At 51.0% G+C, this 18,346-nt stretch overlaps 1 protein-coding gene across 2 annotated transcripts; it reads right to left on the bottom strand.

Annotated features, from left to right (window-relative positions):
• Window positions 1-318: 318 nt before the first annotated feature.
• Window positions 319-18,236, bottom strand: TMEM38A (transmembrane protein 38A). Of its 2 annotated transcripts, XM_032314769.1 has the most exons (7): window positions 17,723-18,236; window positions 17,261-17,314; window positions 6,500-6,656; window positions 6,036-6,220; window positions 4,250-4,337; window positions 2,683-2,800; window positions 319-1,897 (listed from the first exon to the last, which is right to left on the bottom strand). In XM_032314769.1, exons 3-7 carry the CDS (start codon window positions 6,625-6,627, stop codon window positions 1,658-1,660), a joined length of 759 nt encoding a protein of 252 aa, XP_032170660.1. In that variant the 5' UTR covers window positions 6,628-6,656; window positions 17,261-17,314; window positions 17,723-18,236; the 3' UTR covers window positions 319-1,657. The 2 variants fall into 2 exon arrangements, with proteins under 2 accessions (XP_032170660.1, XP_032170650.1); XM_032314759.1 differs by lacking the exon at window positions 17,723-18,236 and having other exon boundaries at window positions 17,261-17,479.
• Between the last annotated feature and the right edge of the window lie 110 nt (window positions 18,237-18,346).

Below are 18,346 nucleotides of genomic sequence, written 5' to 3'. Positions count from 1 at the left end.
CTGTATGGCCTCTTAGCTGCAAACCCCAATCACCCCGTTAATTCCCCCATCTGTCCATAAAGGACAGTGATAATCATTACCCTTATTCCCCAAGAAGCAAACAGGCTTGGAGAAGGGGAGACCCCATGATCTGTCGGTGGCACATTAAATATCTGAACTCCGAACTCCAAACTCTACCCACAGGCTCCATCTCCTCTTGGCCATTGCGGGCTGCCAGGAGCCTCGTCTCCCTGGAAACTCTGAGCGTCTCTAAGGACAAAGAACCCTGCCGTGTCCGGAGGCCGAAAGAGCAGGAATAAATCAGCCAGGCCAATGTGCTTCTTACACAACAGATTTATTTGCTGAACCTTCATGCCGAGCCTTGATAAACATGCAAGAGGATGCATTGGGAGCCTTAGGACCCAACTGGCTCCCAGGTGTCACCAGATCAAGGCACTTTCCCAACAGCTCGGCAATATCCGGGACCCCGCGCGCTGATATTGCTGCCATCGTAGGCTGCTGCTCTGATCCCCCCTGGTGCAGAGGACAGCTCTAAACCGGCCCCATCCGTGCCCAAACCCCACCTGAGACTAGCCACACCTAATCTATCCAGCCCTCCTGGCTGTCCTGGTGATGCAGGCTGAGATGCAGGTGGCCCGTGGGGTCGGGGCAGGGGGCCTCAGCTACCGTTCCTCACTCACCCTGAAGCATATTCTGGGCCCGCCCAGCAGCAGCACAAGGCTCGGCACAGAGCAAGCCAAGTCCTCTGAATGACTGAGCAGTGGAGGATGCCAGCATGGAGAGGCCCGAAGCTTCTAGGGCCCGACAGCAAGTGTCCAGGGGCCCTTGATGGAGCTGAATCTTGGCACCCTGGCCCAGCTTGCGGCATTTCTTTGGTTTCGGGACTGCCTGAAGCCAAAGATCACAACATGCCTTCCCCACCACCCAAGCTCTTAAGATGGGCCCAAATGTGTCTACTGAAGGCCCCCTCCGTGCCAGGTAACTTGCGGGGGTTCTCCGATCCACGAACACAAATAATCTAAAATGCAAAGCCGTTGTCAAGCACGAGGAACACCCCTCAAGGCCTCCCCTCCCGCCTGCACGGTGCTTTAGAGTTGGTAAGGCTGGTTCACGTCCAGGTGCACACCAGCACTTCCACACGGAGGTGCTGGGGGGGGAGGGTCTCCACTACACAGATGGGGAATGCGAGGCTCGGAGTAGGCAGCTTGCCCAGTGCCGTCGGGGAGGAGCGGGCACGAGGAGAGGAAGTCGCAGCAGCTGCCTCACAGCAGACACTTAGGAATTGTCCATCAATTTCATGAGTCTCAACCTGACTTGAAGTTCTTCTGGAGTCCAGATGTAGTTTTAAAGAGGGAATAGTAGAACCAAGAATATAACTGCTGGGGTTTCTGGCTGGGGCCACTGCCAGGATGCTGTGGGTCTCCCACCAAATAAAGCTGTGTCGCTCTGGTGGCCTGGCAGAAAGAGAGAGGGACCCCTCTACCCTCTCCTCACCCCCATATCTCATTTAAACCCCCCCCACATGGCCCCAGTTTGCAGACTGGGAAGTTGAGGCCCGGAGAGGGGAGAGCAGAGCCCACAATGCTCCCGCACTGGCTCTGAGGGTCCTGGGTCCGGGTCTTCTCCCTGGCACCCCTCAAGGCCTCTGGGCCATCCACTAATCTGCCTTCTTGGTCTTCTTCTTCCTGGAGCCCTCACTCAGCTCCTCCTTGGACCTAGCAGGTAGGGCTGAGTGTGGTGAGCCGGGCCCGCCTCCGCCATGGGACCCACCGTGGGACCCACCATGGTTGTCGTGGTGATGGTTGCCCCCCCAGGTAGTCCCAAACAGCACAGGGCAGATGTAGCCCTCCAGAACATCAAAAGGGGAGCTGTGGGAGTGAGTGGCCGTCAGGAACACCTGAGGTAGGGTAACAGAAAGACAGGGAGACAGCAAGAGAGATAGAGACCAAGATAGAAAGCAAGATGTGGGGGGTAAGAGGAGGAAAGAGGGGAGAAAAGGTCAGCCAGGTCAAGGTCAGAGGTAGTCAAGACCCATCCCTCTGGCTTTACGCACCCCCAGGAGGATGACTAACTATTGTAGGTTTTCTGGATATAGGACTTCTGGTGCTGAAACCCCCGACAGCAACGGGGACAACTGATCTCTCCCCTCAACATCAGGGGCCCCCCAACACCTGGGCCTAGAGAGAAACAGTGACCAATGGGTCCCCTCCCCGGCAGCCAGCAGCAGAGCTCCCCAGATCTATGGGGTAGGGCAGTGTGGTTCCCAAAGACCCTTCCTGGGTGAGCTAACTCCAGCTCAAGGCCTCAGGATGAAACCAGCACCATTTCTCATCCAGCCTGAGTCCCTGGGGTCCTGAGTTTACCTTCCTGGGTCTTATCTCTCAGCTCTCCACCACCAAGGCATGAGGCCCCGATTTTCCAAACAGACTCCATGTGCTTCTGCCCCTCTTTTTGGCCTTTGCCCAGGCTGGGCCCTGCGCCCAGAAGGCCTTAATTGTCCTTACCCTGTCCCCACGTGCTGGACCCTCCTCTTATCAGACCTTCTTCCCATGCACAGACCTATAGGGACTCCCTTCCCCAGCTCCCTGCCTTAGGGCTGTCCATTCTGGGACACAAGAGCACACGTCTGAGCTCCCAGCCTGGAAGGTGTGGGCTGGCGTGGGGCAGGGCAGGACGGCTTACCTTACAGGATACCATGAACATGGTGAAGATGAAGATGAGGCTGGCTTTGGACACCGGGAGCCAGCGGGTCTGCTGGAGGGTGAAGAGTACGGCTCCGTAGAGGCTGGCTTTCGTGGGGCTGGAGGGGGCAGCCTCTGTTACTATGAGGCACCACGCAGCCCAGGCCTTTTTCCCTCTGGCCCAGACCCCCTTCTCTACCTGCCCGCTACCGGCCCCAGTTTTCATCCCAACTTCTCCTGAGTGGGAGGTGGGAAGCTGCCGGCATGGCATAGATAAGGGGGGGGTCTCCCTGCACAGTAAAGGGTTAACTTGGCCCAAAGAGAGGTGTGGCTTTCCCCTCTGGCTCCTGGGAGGTCTCCTTTCAGCCCTGGAAATGTCCCGCCTGAAAGGAGTGTTTCTGTTCACTTGGGGACTTTGGGTCATACCAGTTAGGAACGATGTGATTTAAGGTGGGGTCTTGGGCCACGTGGTATCAGATCGACCTCTGGAGGGGCTGAAGACAGGTCAGGCATGCAGGCGGTCAGCTATGTCTGTGTAACCAAACCCCAATAAAACGTCCCCCAGAAGGTAGGATTATAACACATGGTTTTTCTTCACTTTCCTTTCCTTTCCTATGGGATGGGTTTGCAATATTTTAACTTGTTGCAGAAGAAAGCCCTGTGACTTCTGCTCCCAATGTCCGTGGTTCACTGTTGTCCTTAATGATGATAATTCTGCCTGATATTTCCAAAGTGCTCACCAGATACCAGGGCCAGGGAGTTCATGAGCGTGAATCCATGAAGCCCTCACCCTCTGCTCATGAGGCCGAAACAGAATGCAGGATGGGAAAACCCTTGCCCATTTAGTAGCAGGCAACGTCACGTTCTGGGTCCCCATTTCCTTGTCGGTGAACTGAGGGTGGGAATAGGTCTCCAGTGGGGATGAAATAAGATTAAGTGTGAACTGGGAATTTTCTTTGGCATATGGGTGAGCCTTTTAAAAAAGTGTCATATTTTAATGGCTATCACTTTCTTCATTATAGATTGGGAGAAAATTTAACGAGCCCAAACCAATGAGGTCTTTTAAAAATGTATAGGCTAAATGTAGCACAGGACCCAAGGTTGGATCCTGGATGCTGCCCTGTGGTCCTGCCACCTAGTTCCAGCTACACTTCCCACCCACACTCTGTGCCCTGCATTCTCCACCAATGCTCTGCACTCCTCCCCACCCACACTCTGTACCGTGACCCTGCAGAACTGGGCAGAATCATTGTACTTTTCTCACTTGACAGTTGGCAGAGGTGCTGGCCTCTGTCCAGAGGCTTGCCCTTTGCCAGGAAACTCCTACTCACTCTTCAAAACCCAAATCAAGTATCTCATCTCCCTGCGGCTCTGCCTGCTCCTCCCCCCAAGGCAGAGTTACGGTTCCCTTTCAGCTCCAAGGATGCTCCATGACCTCTGGAAGCTTCTGGAAGACAGAATTAGTGGCTGGGGCTTCTAAGTTACTGGGAACATCCAACCCAGGGTCAGGCCCCGGAGGCACCTGTACATACAGGAGGGATGGTAGGGGGGTGGAACGGGATACTCACAAGGACATGTGCAGGATCTCATTGGTCTCTGGCTTCCAGACCCCTCGGAGCAGCTGTTCAACATTAGACATGAGGGCGACGCCAGAGCCTAGGAGACAGGGTGCTCCTGAATGAGCCGGCCACCTCCAGCTCCCCACTCTTCTTGGCTGAGTTCCCAAGGAAGCAGCTTCACTGCTCCTAGAGTCTTCTCCAGAGAGATACTGAGCCTGGGTGTACAATAACCAGCTGCAGTGGGGAAACTGAGGCTCAGGAAGGTCACATGGCATATTTGGAGTAAAAGCAGCATGAAGGAATTGAGCTCATATCTCATCTGCAAGGCATATCTTGGACAAATATGGGTTGTCTGCCCTGATATCCCTAGCCCAGGACCCTGAACTGTGCATAAGGCTTCTAGAAGGCTCCCCATCTCAGTCTTCCTCCTCCTTAGGGTTCTAAATTTTCAATCTTTCTTAAGCCATGTTCCCTCTGGGAGGCAAGCTATACCCCTGAGGCATTTGTTCTATAGCATAGGCTTTGTGGAGAGCAAATCAGGAGACCCACATGGGACATAATGGTTGAGATTCTAGAAAAATCTTCCCATTTACCCCAAATGTATTGGCTAAAGAGAGCTGAACACCCACTCCAGAAATGCCTGTGCTGAGGTACCTGGTATGTACCACCAGTGGGTTCATATCTGATATGAACCAAGGGTTCATATCTGGAGTGATTTTGCCCCCAGTGAGGCATTTGGAAATATATGAAAACATTTTTGGTTGTTGCAACTGGGGCAGGGCTGCTACGGGTGGGTTAAGGTCAGGAATGCTGCTCAACATCCTACAGTTGATCCAGCCCCATGTGTCAATGGAGCTGAGTACACTATGGCTCAGTGGAGTGTGCCTGTAGGCCCCGGCATGTCAGCAGTACTCACTTTGGTATCAGGGAGCAGGTATAAGGAGGCCCGTGGTGTTACCAAAAAGGAAGTTGAGCCTTCTTTCCTTGTCTTCTCGTTACTCCTGGGTCCACCTCTACAACTATTATTGCTGGACTGTCTATTTCTCCTTTAGCTTCTCTCAGTTTTTGCTTTATATATTTTGATGCTATTTTTAGGTGCATTTATGTTTATTATTGTTGTATCTTCCTAGTGGATTGACCTATCATTATAAAGGGCCCCTCTTTAATTTTTAGTAACATTTTCTGCTTTAAAGTCTATCTTGGCCTACCTCTTAGCATAACCAAAGGAGAAGGGAGAAGGAGGACTTCAAAGTCGTTAAGAATGTGGATGTTGAATTCTGAGGATCTGGAGTCTAACGTAGCTACACCCCCCTTAGCTGTGTGACCATAAGCAAGTCATTTCATTTCCCTTCTCAGTGAATAGGGGATGATGTTAGATTTTTCCTAAAGCAGAGTCTTAAGAATCAAATGAGATAAGAGATTTCTGGTTGTCACACAGGTGGGCACTACTGACATCTGGTGGGAGAAGGCCAGGGATGCTGTTCAACATGTTACCCCGCACAAGACAGCACCCACCACAAAGGATGACCAGGCACCAAACATCAGTAGTGTCACAGCTGAGGACCCCTGCTTGAGAGATAGTCATCATTGTCTTGTAGGCCTGTTTATCTTTGACAGTTAAATTCTGGAAGAATCTTCCCATTTACTCGAAAGCTGTCAGCTAATGAGGCTGGACTCCCACAACAGTCCTCGTAGCCTGGAGCAATGTCTGTGCCAACCTGGGTGCCAGACATGTACCACTGAGCAGGGGTTCTCAGCGGAGGTGACTTCCCAATGTCATCATGGTCCTGTTTACCTTTGACCCAGCCGGTGGCAATCATGACGAACCACCCATGGTGGTAGTGGTGGTGGGCGTGATGGATCCCCACGGCAATCTTGCGGACTCTCACTACCTCCTTCATGGCCACGAATATAAGTTTCACAGGCAGGAAGCAGACACATTTATAAAAGAGGTCCAGAGGGCAGAAGAAAATCAAGTACCTTTGGGGAGAGAATGCAGAGCATCAGGGGGAGACAGACCATTGGGGGTCCCTGGGGGGGTTGAGGTTGTGTCCAGATCCCCCTCCCCGGCTTGCTGGGCTTGGGAAAGAGCTGGGCAGTGGACAGCAGTGCACTCAGGTCCGCTGTGAATGTTGTGCAGATGGGTCCCATTTCCTCCAACCCCACTGACTCCAACCCCACCTCCCAACTTCTAGGTGGCTGGGTCACCCCTGCCCCCAACTCTGCTCTCCCGTACCCCACCAGCTGGACAGTGCTTACCAGACAGCTGTGGCCAGCAGGATGCTGGAATTGTTGCTGAAGTAGTCGATTAGGGGCTCCCCGAGGAGCAGATCAGCCAGGATGTAACTCCCGAAGCAATGCAGCATGGCACACAGCCAGGATGCCATGGGATGGCGCCGGGACAGCTCGACTGCTCCTGAGGGGCACAGGGGTGTTCCCCACCGTCACCAGAGTGGCAAGGGCATGCTTTGTCCCCATGCCCTCCGGTCAGCCCATCCTAATTCAGCTGCCTTGCAGCTTGCCCATTTCAGAGGAAGAACCCAGGCTCAGACAGGCTGGACAGGTGCCTGAGGTCACATGGAGAAAAGGCAGAGCTGGGCCAGGGCTCCTTCTTCCGTGCTCAGAGACGTGGCAATGACGGTAATGCCAGGTCCCACTTAGCAAGCCCCTCCAGGTCTCAGATACTGGGTTTACATTTATATGAAGGACTTGCTAAATCCTCATTGATAACCACAGCCAAGCGGTCACTCTCATCCCTACAAGAGAGGGCGGTGTGGAGAGGGAGCGATTACAGATGAGAGCGCTTCCATGCGGCTGCTCCTGACTTGGGCTGACGCCAAGATCCCTACAAGCTCATGCCTGTCCTCTTGGTCTCTCCTTCTTTTTACCTTTTTAAAAAAATTATGGTAAAATATACATAAAATGTGCTACTTTAACCATTTCTAAGTAAACAGCTCGGCGGCATGAAGCACATTCACACTGTCATGTAACCATCACCACCATCCATCTCCAGGACTTTTTCATTGTCCCCAGCTGAAACTCTGTCCCCATTAAACACTAATTCTCTGTTGCCTCCTTCAGCCCCTGGCTCCCACCATCTACTTCCTGTCTCTGTGAATTCCACTCCTCTAGGGACCTCATGTAAGTGGAATCACAGATATTTGTCCTCTTGTGTCTGACTTCTTTCACTCAGCATAATAACCTGATGTTGTAGCATGCGTCAGAATTCCTTCTTCTCTGAGACCGAATAATCTTCCGTTGTATGGATATACCACATTTTGTTTACCCACTCACCCATCGATGGACATTGGAGTTATTTCTACCTTTTGGCGATGACGAATAATGCTGCTAAGAACATAAGTGAACCAATATCAATTTGAATTCCTGCTTTCAACTCTTCTGGGGATACACCCAGAATGGAAGTGATGGGCCAAATGGTAGTTTGATGTTTAACTTGTTTGAGGAACGGCCATATTGTTTTCCATGGCGGCTGCACCAGTTTATATTCCTATCAGCTTTTCACAAGGGTTCCAACTCCTCCACCTCCTCCCCAAAACTTGTTGTCTTCTGTTACAAGCTAGTGGCATAGAAGGAGCAAAGACACAAAAGCAAAAATGGCCAAGCACAAATGCCACCTCCTCTAGGAAGGCTTCCTTGCTTTGCTGGGTCAGTCACTCCTGCCTCTGGGCTCCCATGACCCTGGGGACTTTATCCTATTATGGGTCTTGGTATTTTATTTAATTTTTAACACTAAGAGAAAGTAGATTAGAGGTTGCTTAAGGCTGGAGGGAATGGGGGATATGGGAGGGTGTAGCTAAAGGCTACAGATTTCTTTTGGACGTGATGGTTGTACAATTCTGTGAATATACTGAAAACCAACTAATGGGATGCTTTAAATGGGTGGTATGTGAATTATGGCTTAATGAAGCTGTTATAAAATAAAATGAACAACAGAAAAAAATGTAACTTATTTCAGTTTCTGTAACTGAGGATACACACTTATAAATGATAGTCAACTGAGTCTTTTTATAAACCCAAGGCAACAAAATACAAAAAAAAAAAATGATGTTGCTTAGCAAACAGAAACAGGAATCCCGGGGAACCTGGGTGGCTCAGTGGGTTGAGCCTCTGCCTTCAGCTCAGGTCATGATCTCAGCGTCCTGAGATCGAGCCCTGCATCGGGCTCTCTGCTCAGCAGGGAGCCTGCTTCCCTGCATGCCTCCCCACATCCCCGCCTGCTGCTCTGCCTACTTGTGATCTCTCTTTCTCTCTGTCTCTCTGTCAAATAAGTAAAAAAATAAAACCTTAAAAAAAAAAAAAAAAGAAACAGAATCCCATTTGTCAAGAAAAGGGCTCAGGGCACTGACCTTCCATTTGTTTGTACATCAGCATTGCTGGGGGACTTTACAAACCAGATACCTGAACCCCACCCCTAAGCATCTCAGTCAGCCAGTGTGGAGCCTGCTTAAGACTCTCTGTCCCTCTCCCTCTGTCCCTCCCTCACTCCCGCTCTCTCTCTCAAATAAATCTTTAAAAAGAAAAGAGAAGTTTACATACTATATGCTATCATTTCTATGACTTTCTCCAAGTAAAAAAAAAAAACATAGCGATACGTGGCAAAGAGTAGATCAGTGGTCACCAGGCGTTAGGGCTCGGAGGAGGATATAACTATAAAGGAACATCGCAAGGGAGTTCCTTTGGGGTGCCAGAACCATTCTGTACCCCAACTGTGGTGGTGATTATTAGAATCTATACACAAGGTGCCCCTCTTTTTTTTTTTTTTTAAGCTGTGTTTATGTATTTCAGAGAGAAAGAGCGTACACGCGAGAGAGTACAAGAGGAGGGAGGGGCAGAGGGAGAGAGAGAATCTCAAGCAGACTCCCTGCTGAGTGTGGAGCCCAATGCAGGGCTCGACCTGAGCCAAAATCAAAAGTTGGGTGCTGAACTGACTGAGCCACCCTGTCACCCTGTTTTTTGTCACTTTGGGGGCACCTGGGTGGCTCAGTTGATTGGGTGTCTGCATTCGGTTCAGATCTTGACCTCGGGGTCCTGGGATCTGGCGCCACATTGGGCTCCCTGCTCAGCGGGAATTCTGCTTCTCCCACTGCCCTGCCCCCTGCTTGTGCGCCCTCTCTCTCTCAAAAAAAAAAAAAAAAAAAAACTTAAACAAAAAGTCACGTTGTTTCTAGAAATTGAATGCCTTTAGTCTCTAAACTGAGTCTGAATGCTTGGTCTCTCCATGACCTGCATCACGGACAAAGCCACTGACAAGAATACGGATCCATACTGTTGATACACTCAACGGACTGGTTTGGTCTTAATCCTTTGGTGAGTAGGTGGACCTCCTCAGTCTTATCTGCTGCTGCACCCCAGTGCACGATGCTAGGCCTGCCAAATAGCAGCCACCCAATAAACAGCTGGGAGTGAATGAACTCCCGCCCTCATGGAGCTCCCCTTCTAGTAAATGTGGAGGGAACACCCCAGGCATTGAGGCTGTGTTGGGCACTCTGGGTCCCACTATAAGAGAACCTCCCCACTTTACTGATTCAGGGCATTACTATTTTGTTCTAGGAAACTATACCCCTTTGCTCCATCCTCGAGAGCTGTTAGCCGCACATGATACACGGATCATTATTCCCACTTGCAGTGAGTTATATGGGGGACCAGGGTCCTCCTGCCCAGCATTCGTGCCCACCAGAACCTCAGCATGTGACCTTACTTGGAACAGGGTCATTGTAGGATCTTTTACTCTAAGAACCATGAAGTTGGCTCTGTGTGCCACTCAGAGTCTGCTTGAGATTCTCTCCCTCTCCCTCTGCCCCTTCCCCAACTTGCACTCATTCTCTCTCTTTTTTTTTTTAAATCTTTTTTCTTATTTATTTATTTATTTGACAGAGAGAGAAATCACAAGTAGGCAAAGGCAGGCAGAGAGAGAGGAGGAAGCAGGCTCCCCGCTGAGCAGAGAGCCCGATGCGGGACTCGATCCCAGGACCCCGAGATCATGACCTGAGCCGAAGGCAGCGGCTTAACCCACTGAGCCACCCAGGCGCCCTCAAATAAATAAATAAATAAATAAAGTCTTTAAGAAAACCATCTGAAGCAAATCTATGTTCACATTTGTTAAATCTGTTTGGAGGGGAGAGAGGTGTCCATGATATTTATTCTGTGTGTATGAAATACTTAATCATCAAAACTAGTAAAAACAAGAGTCCCCCCGGAAAGCCAATAGGCAAGAGGGACATGATGTTCATCACACAGGGTTCCACCAGCCTCCTATCAGACCCTGACCACCTGCTCCCTCTCTGATGGCCATGATCAGAGAGGTCCAGGAGCAGGAGGTGGGCAGTGGGGAACCATGCTATATCCTATCGGAGAATCTAGCAAAAGGTTCTGGAAGGCTCTTAAAAAATCATGTTCATGGGGCGCCTGGGGGGCTCAGTGGGTTAAAGCCTCCGCCTTCAGCTCAGGTCATGATCTCGGCATCTGGAGATCAAGCCCCACATGGGGCTCTCTGCTCAGTGGTGAGCCTCCCCCCACCGCCCGCGTCCGCCTCTCTGCCTACTTGGGATCTCTCTCTGTCAAATAAATAAATAAAATCTTTTAAAAAAAATCGTGTTCATGGCAGCACTATCTACAATTTGCCAAAAGGTGGAAACAACTCAAGTGTCCCCCAATAGATGAATGGTTAAACAAGATGTGGTAGAGGCACACAATGGAATATCATTCCGCCTTAAAGGGGAATGAAGTCCTACAACATGAAAACAAATCTTGCAAACATGCTAAGTGAAAGAAGTCAGACACAAAGGGTCCCACAGTGTGTGAGGTCATCTGTATGAAATGTCCAGAACAGGCAAGTACACAAAAACGGAAAGTAGACTGGTGACTTCCGGGGGGGAGGGGGGCGCTGGGGGAGGGGAGGGTGGGGACTGACTGCTCATCGGGCTGGGGTTTCCTTTTGGAGGAAGGAAAATGTTCTGAACTTACATACTTCATTTGGTGGAATCATATAACATAGTCTTACCTCTCGCTCTTTCACGGAGCACAATATTTTCAAGTGCCGTATTTATTTTTCTCTGCTGTAAGGTATGCTAACATAGGAATAGAACCCAAGTTATCTATCCATTCTCTTGCACATACTACATTTTATAATCAGGAAACATGCTTAAATAAAAGTCTGAAAGAAAGTTGTAAACACACTCCCCTTTCTCTTTGCCACCCCCAACTAACCATGAGACCTTGGACAAACCATTTTTTTCACAGAGGGACAAACCCTCTGTGTCCCACTCCTTCTGCCAGGTGCGAACCCCAGTCCCTTCTTTGCCCAGCTCCTGACAAGGGCAGGAATTGAAATTTCCCTCCTCGATCTCACTCTGGAGTTACAAGCCCACAGCGCATCTTCTCCCTGCCCTCGAGTTTGTCCTAAGTCTCAGCATTGACAAAGGTCCTACAGTATGAGGCAGAATGTTCTCTTCTCTTCCCTGGGGTGTCTATTTAAAAATGCTGCCAGCTGAGAGTTAATCCTTTGGAGCAGCTGGTGGGTCCTCCAAGGGCTTGGGTCAGGTGAGGCACCCATGTTTTGCAGAAATGGATACCTCTGCATCTAAAAATAAACGTTAGGGGTTGAATTCTTTCCAGGGTCACTCTGGTGCCCTCTGGGACCATCCCAGGGACTGAGTCCAGGGAGCAGGGGGTGGGGGTGGGGCCGCAGGTAGTGGGAGTAAAGCCGGCTCCCGTGTTTGCACTATGGGTGAGTCCTGGTAGAAAAGTCACAGACCAAGTTTTGCCCCAGCTGCTCACTCTCTCTGGTGTGGCCTTGGACAAATGACTGTTCCCTGCCAGCCTCAGCTTCCTCTGCTTTCCAAAGAAGAGGATGAGAGTACCCTCTTCCCAAGTTGTATTGGTGATTCAATGCGGTGTGGGTGATTATCAAGATGATTCTTAGCATTATCAAACTTATTTATCTCAGCAACCCAGAAGACCAAGGTCAGTCTCCTCATTGCCACACTGGAGAAGACGGAGGCTGATGGGGGATGGGCCTGCCCTGAAGATCACACAGCAAGGCAGTGCCGAGAACCTTCTCTTTGGCTCTTTCCCTTTGCCATACTCCTTCCTGGTTTCTCTTGCTGGGTTCTGGGGGAGCATCAGGAACCACGAGAAAGTGGGCTGCAATCCCAGTTTGCCACCAAAGCCCTCCCCTCTCACCGGGTGAGCTTGGCTAGTCACTCCTCTCTCCGGGTTTCAATGGGTGCGTTTGTGCATAATGGGGGTGCTGTCTAGAGGGACCAGTCAGCCTGATTTGCCTGGGACCGAGGGGTTCCTGGGACATGGGGCTTCTGGTGCTTGTCTTAACGGAACCTGGGTCAGGTGGTCACCCCGGTGCTATTACCCATTTCAAAGGGCGCTGGTGAGAACAAAAAGAAATTGCTTAGAGCTTAGCAATTATGCACGAGTTATTCCTGGAACTGAACTGAAATGGAAAGTACCTGTGGGTGGAAATTTTAGCTGATGGATTTATAAAAATCAGCTCTGCCTGAGGAGGGAGGAGGAAGCCCTGATCACGTCCCTAGCTCTGGCCTGGGATGGGCATCCCAGCATTCCCTCTCTGGGGGTTAGAGTCCTGTCTATGGAAGGCAGGGAAGCACTAGAAGGTTCCCCAGGGCACTTTCAGCAAAGCCATGGCTCTGCACTATTTAGTCTGAGGTCCAAACATGGGAGGTGTATTTACAGAGCTTCTCAGTGACTTGAAGGAGCTCAGCTGTCTGCCTTGGTTTCTTCCCCTGTGACAGATTTTTGGAAGGTTGGAGGAGAGGCAGCCCTTCACCCTCAAAAAGCTTAGAGTTCATGCCAGAGGTCTCAAAACAGGGCTCAAGGAGCTGTCTTGTTAGTCCCACAGTATTTTAGATGTTCAACCTGCAACCTAGATGTCTTTCAGTAGGTGAATAAGTAACTATGGTGCATACGTACCCTGGGAGATTACTCAGCAATGAAAAGAAATGAGCTTTCCAGCCACGAAAAGACATGGAAGAACCTTAAATGCATACCGCTGAGTGAAAGAGGCCAGACTGAAAAGGCTACACACTGTATGGTTCCAATTCTATGACATTCTGCGAAAGGCAAAACTATGGAGATGATGAAAAGATCAGGGGTTGTCCAGGACTTGAGGGAGGGAGGGGGCAGGATGCTCATGGGGACCTTGGAGGATTTTTAGGTTAGTGAAATTATCTGTAGGATAACCTAACAGTGGATACACGTTATACAATTGGTGAAATCCACAAAACGTACAACACCAAGTAGCCCTAATGCAAATTCTAGACTTTGGTTGATAATATGTGATAGTGATATTATAATAATAATGAAACGGGCTCCTGGATTATGACAAAGGTACTCCGCTGTGCAGAATGCTGATGGAGAGGAAGTCAAAGAGTACACGAAAATCGTACTTGCAGCTTAATTTTGCTGGGGATCTAACTGCTCTAGAAAATAGCCCATTAACTTCTTAAAAAGAAAAAAAAAAGTTAATTGTTTTATTTAAAACAATTTTTTTTAAATTTTTTTAAACAAATTAAAAAAAAATGTCTGAACAGCCGAATATATACACATAGGGAACTGCATATCGCACTTCCAGCTTCCCTTGAAACATCACTTCTGGTGGTTCTTGCTGCAATCAGGCGAAGATGTGCACAACTGGGTCTCACCTGGGAACAGTCCCCACGTGGCTGGCAGACCGCTTCCCAGACATCACCTGCCTGGTCCTTGAAAGCATTGGGCGTTTGAGACTTGGTCTAGATCACTGCTTCTCAACTGGGGGCAACTACATCTGGGGACATTTCTGGTTGTCACAACTGGTTGTCACAACTAGATGCTACCAGCATCTAGTAGGCTGAGCCACAGGGATGCTGTGATATATCTTGAAATGCCTGTGATGGCCTCCACCACAGAGAATGATCTGGCCCTGTCACTTGTGCAGAGACCTGGGCAGCACTGTTTACACAGAACTGGTTCGCATCTGGGGAACTTAAAAAAGACATACTGACACTGGTAACGTGCACAGCGATTCTAATTTAAGTGGAAGGGTGCTGCGGGAACAAGAGGGTTCTGAAAAGCTCCCCAGATGAGTTTAATGTGGAGGTATATTTGAGAACCACTGGTCTGGAAGGTTCTTGGGACAGGTCAAGGCTTAAAAGGATCCAGGACTGTCATTCATTCGTTCAACCATGCAGCCGACATCCACTGCTTTTTCTTCTCTTCTTGGATAGAACTAGGGAAACAGGAGGTGAGCCAGATCTTCTCCTCCCTGCTGTATTAAGGAGCTCCAGGTTCTAATAAGGAGCTCCTGCCTCTTTTAGTCCATCCTTCCTTAAATATTATGCAGATTCTGATTCAGCGGGTCTGAGGGTCGGGGGGAGAGTGGGCTGGCATTCTGCATTTCTTAACCAGCTCCCAGGGGCCACAGATGCTGTTCATCTGAGGACCACACTCTAAGCTCTGTCCTCATTCAGGATTCTCACGAAAGCCTGACCCAGAAAATGCCTGCATCTCGGGAAACACATCCTCCTACGGCCTTACAAATAATTGTAACTACCTCTCCCAAGTGCCTTAGACCCTACTATGGACAAAGTTCTCAATACATCTTTACAATAGCCTGGCAGAAGAGTTTGAGATTATGTTCCGACGAGCCTGTTTAACAGATGAGTGAGCTGAACCTCACCGAGGTGCAGACACCAGCCTGGTGTTCAGTGGTAGAGGCTGACTCCTAATTCAGAGATTTTCCCTAAAAGCCAGCATGGCTCTCAGCTCCACAGGTGTGCTACCTGTGCCATTGCCCAGGACCCTGTGTTCAGAAGGGTCCCACATTCACTTTAGCGCTGCTGTCACCATCTTGAAATTCTGACTTTCTGAGTGGGGGGCCCCCGCAGATTCTGTGGCTGCTCCTGTAGTCAGTACACAGATTCTAAGAAACATTCGTAGAGGCTCAGCAGGAACAACTAACAGGATGGGGTAGGGTGGGGGGCTAACAGCTAAGCCCAACCCCTCCATTTTCTAAAGAGAAGCAAGTATCTCAGCAATTGGAGTGAGTCTTGGGGTCCAGCAGACCTGGGTTTGAGTCCCAAGGCTGCATTTACCAGCCATGGGACCACAGGTTGGGTATGTAAATTAGCTTAGCCACTATTTCCTACTTCCTCAATTGCAAACCGAGGGCATTTGAACTGGGCAGGGGTTTCTCAATCTTGAAGGCATGCAGGAATCACTGGGGAGGGGACCCTGAAACATAAGCATGCAGGGATGGCCCTATCCCAAATATTCTGATTCAGTTTGTCTGTAGTGGAGGTGAGATGGGGGTTTAAGAGCCCCCACGAGCCTTTAATATAAGCAGGTTATGAACCATTGGACTTCCCCATCTTCAGGAACCTTCAGGCTCCAGTACCTCTAGTTCAGATGACTTATTCACTCTGGCAGAAATTTCTAGGACCCCCCCCCCCCCCCCGGCATACTCCTGGCCAGCCTGAAGACCTCTTTTCTCCAGACATTTGTGTCCTACATCCCTCTGAAGTGCCAGCCCTCCACAGTTTAAGATTTCCCAAGGTGTGCTAGGTTCTGTACTTGCCCAGGAATCGGCATGAACCACCAAAATCTGTCTTGGACAGGAAATGCAGTCCTGGCCCGTGCTAAGACAACACAAAGCTTATTTTGCTTTGCAAAGTAACTGATCTGCAGAATAGCTTTTAAAGAATAGGCTCTGGCTTGTGGACGGGCAAAAATAAAACAGAACAAAAACACTTGGCAAGCAGAATATGATCCTATTTGCATAAAATCGTGCTTTACCATCTCTAACTACAGGGTTATAAACGCATGGAATAGAGGTCTAGAAGGGCCTGCAATACCTCAGCTGTAAGGATCTTTTTTCCTTTCTGTTTCTCAACTTGATTTTTAAAAACAAAGAATCACCTATTTTTACAATCTGGAAAAAAAAAAAAAAGCTATTTCAGTCCTGAGAGAAGAATATAGAGGAATTTACATCTAAGTGCGAGAAACAGTCACAAAGTTTCCAGATGATCGATCCCTTTTCTAAAGCTAAATTCTTTAGTCCCTGTAGTTGGCTGGTGTGCTATAACAGTTAAAACGCTAGGAGATGAACAAGAAATACTCAGTGAGGCTTATCTAAAAATAGACCACACTCTAAGGAGGCTATTTACCATTATCTAAAAAAAAATGCTTTTAAAAAACCCCAAGAAGCAGAGTCTTTCTTCCTTTCTGCGATTCTCTGCGGGGGGTGGAGGGGGCAGTCTGGGGCTGGCTGGGTTAGCTAACCCCAAATCACCCTGCCCTAGGGCAGATTCTGCTCAGTAAGTGGAAAGGATCCGCGCCACCGCTGGAAGAATTCCCGCCGGGCGCGGGAGACCCAGCTTCGCTCTGTCGGAGGAGGAGGGGAGATTGCCCGAGGGCTGAGGGCCGCAGAGCAGCGGGGGCACCGGTGTCACTTTCTCTGAACCGGATTACTGCCCCCAGCACTGCCGGTCCTTATATAGACACTGAGCCGCTCCGGCTCTGCGCGCCAAGGGCAAGGAGGGAGGTCACGGCTGCGGGCGGCCAGGACATCTGGACTGACGGGCAGCACCGACCCCAGTCTGCGCTTTCACCACGACCTATGCCGCTTGCCAAAATTCATGCGACCCCGCCGGGACCCCTGACCTTCTCTTCCGGCCCCCTCCCGAGCACCTGTTCCCCCTCTTCTATACAATTGCATTCCTCTCCTGCCATCCAGCCCTCATCCGCTCCTACTCCCCCAGCCCCACAATCCCGAGGGCTTCTCTCCTTGCCCTCCCTCGTCTTCCCCCCGCCGCCCCCCGCCCACTCCTTGTGGAAGAACAGCACGATCCCAGCACCTGCTGCTCCCCCGAAGCAGTCCCTGGTACTGTGCCCCGCCATGATCTAAGGCTTCCCCCTCCTCGCGACCCGCAGGTTTACCCCCACCCCCCGCCCCGCGATGCCAGCCCCCGCGGACTGCTGGCTCTGGCTCACCTGGCTCATACTTGAGGTAGAGAATGGAGACGATGAAGTAGCTGAGGTCGAAGACTGGAAAGAGCGGCACCCGCGAGAAGCTGAGCGCCAGCTCACCGAGGCTCAGCGCCGAGAGCAGCTCCATGGCGCCCACCGGGTTCCACCCCAGCCCCCGGCCCCGTACGTCCCGCAGCCCGCCGCCGGGTGACTGCGCCCCCGCCGCAGGACCCGCCCCCGCCCGCCAGGCACCGCCCCCAACCCGGCCCCCGCGGGAGAGGAGGGACGACCGCTGGCCCCGGGGCGGGTCGTGGGACCGTCCTGTCCCATAAAGCCCAGTAGGGTGTTCCATACTCCGTGCCTCGGGCCATCACGACCCCCTTCAGCCCAGCGAGGTAGGGTGCAGGGGTGTCCCTGTGGTGTGAGTTGGACAGGGTAGGTCTCCATGGCGGGGGGGGGGGGGTGTCCTTCCCGCACGGAACTCACCCAGAAGGGACGGGTCGGTCAGGACCCGGTCCTGGTGGGACTCAATTAGGACCCATGTCCTCTGGAGCCTTGGATCGGGACCTGCATCCTCTGTGGGTCTCGACAAGTGGTGAACCCCATCTTCCCGTGCCCTAGAGTGTCAAGACCCCCGTCCTCTATGGAGCTTTCATGACCCTAGTCCTCTGTAGGGCTCTGTAAGTCATGACCTCCATTCCCCACCAGGAACCCTGTTCTCCAAAGGGACAGCTCGGTCGGACCTCCGCACCCTCGTTAACTCTAGCCTAGGGGGGAATCCCTGCCTTCCATTGGGCTCAGGAGGAACCTCCTCCCCGCGGGAAACCATGCCCGGGAGAGTCCACTACAGCAGCACCCATTCCTCTGCGCAGCTCAGTGGTCAGGAGGCCGGGTTTCTCCAGAAGCCGCCTGGGAGACCCCAGCCCAGAAGGAAAAGCTACGGCACTAATTCTGCAGCACGCAGGGGTCTCACGGCTGCGCCGCACGCCTCCAGTGCGTAACCCAACCTCGCCCGGGTTGGTGCCAGTTTTGGGTGACGTCACACTCTCACCCCGCCCTTTCTTCGCTACCCCTGGGCCTCCCTAGCGAGAAGGGGCGCTAGTTTTTTCC

The sequence above is a fragment of the Mustela erminea genome, chromosome 1 (genome assembly GCF_009829155.1).
Source record: "Mustela erminea isolate mMusErm1 chromosome 1, mMusErm1.Pri, whole genome shotgun sequence".
NCBI lineage: Eukaryota > Metazoa > Chordata > Mammalia > Carnivora > Mustelidae > Mustela > Mustela erminea.
Note: the sequence above shows the minus strand (reverse complement) of the source record. Positions and strands in the feature narration are given on the sequence as shown.

What these genes read in the sequence shown, in the direction of transcription:
- TMEM38A (XM_032314759.1), bottom strand. Translation starts at nt 17,384, where the DNA reads ATGGAGCTGCTCTCGGCGCTGAGCCTCGGTGAGCTGGCGCTCAGCTTC. An exon ending in TGCCACCGGCTGGGTCAAAG is followed by an intron (nt 4,338 to 6,035) that starts GTAAACAGGACC and finishes CCTGTCTCCTAG; the next exon opens with GCTCTGGCGTCGCCCTCATG. An exon ending in GAGATCCTGCACATGTCCTT is followed by an intron (nt 2,801 to 4,249) that starts GTGAGTATCCCG and finishes TGCCCCCTCCAG; the next exon opens with CCCCACGAAAGCCAGCCTCT.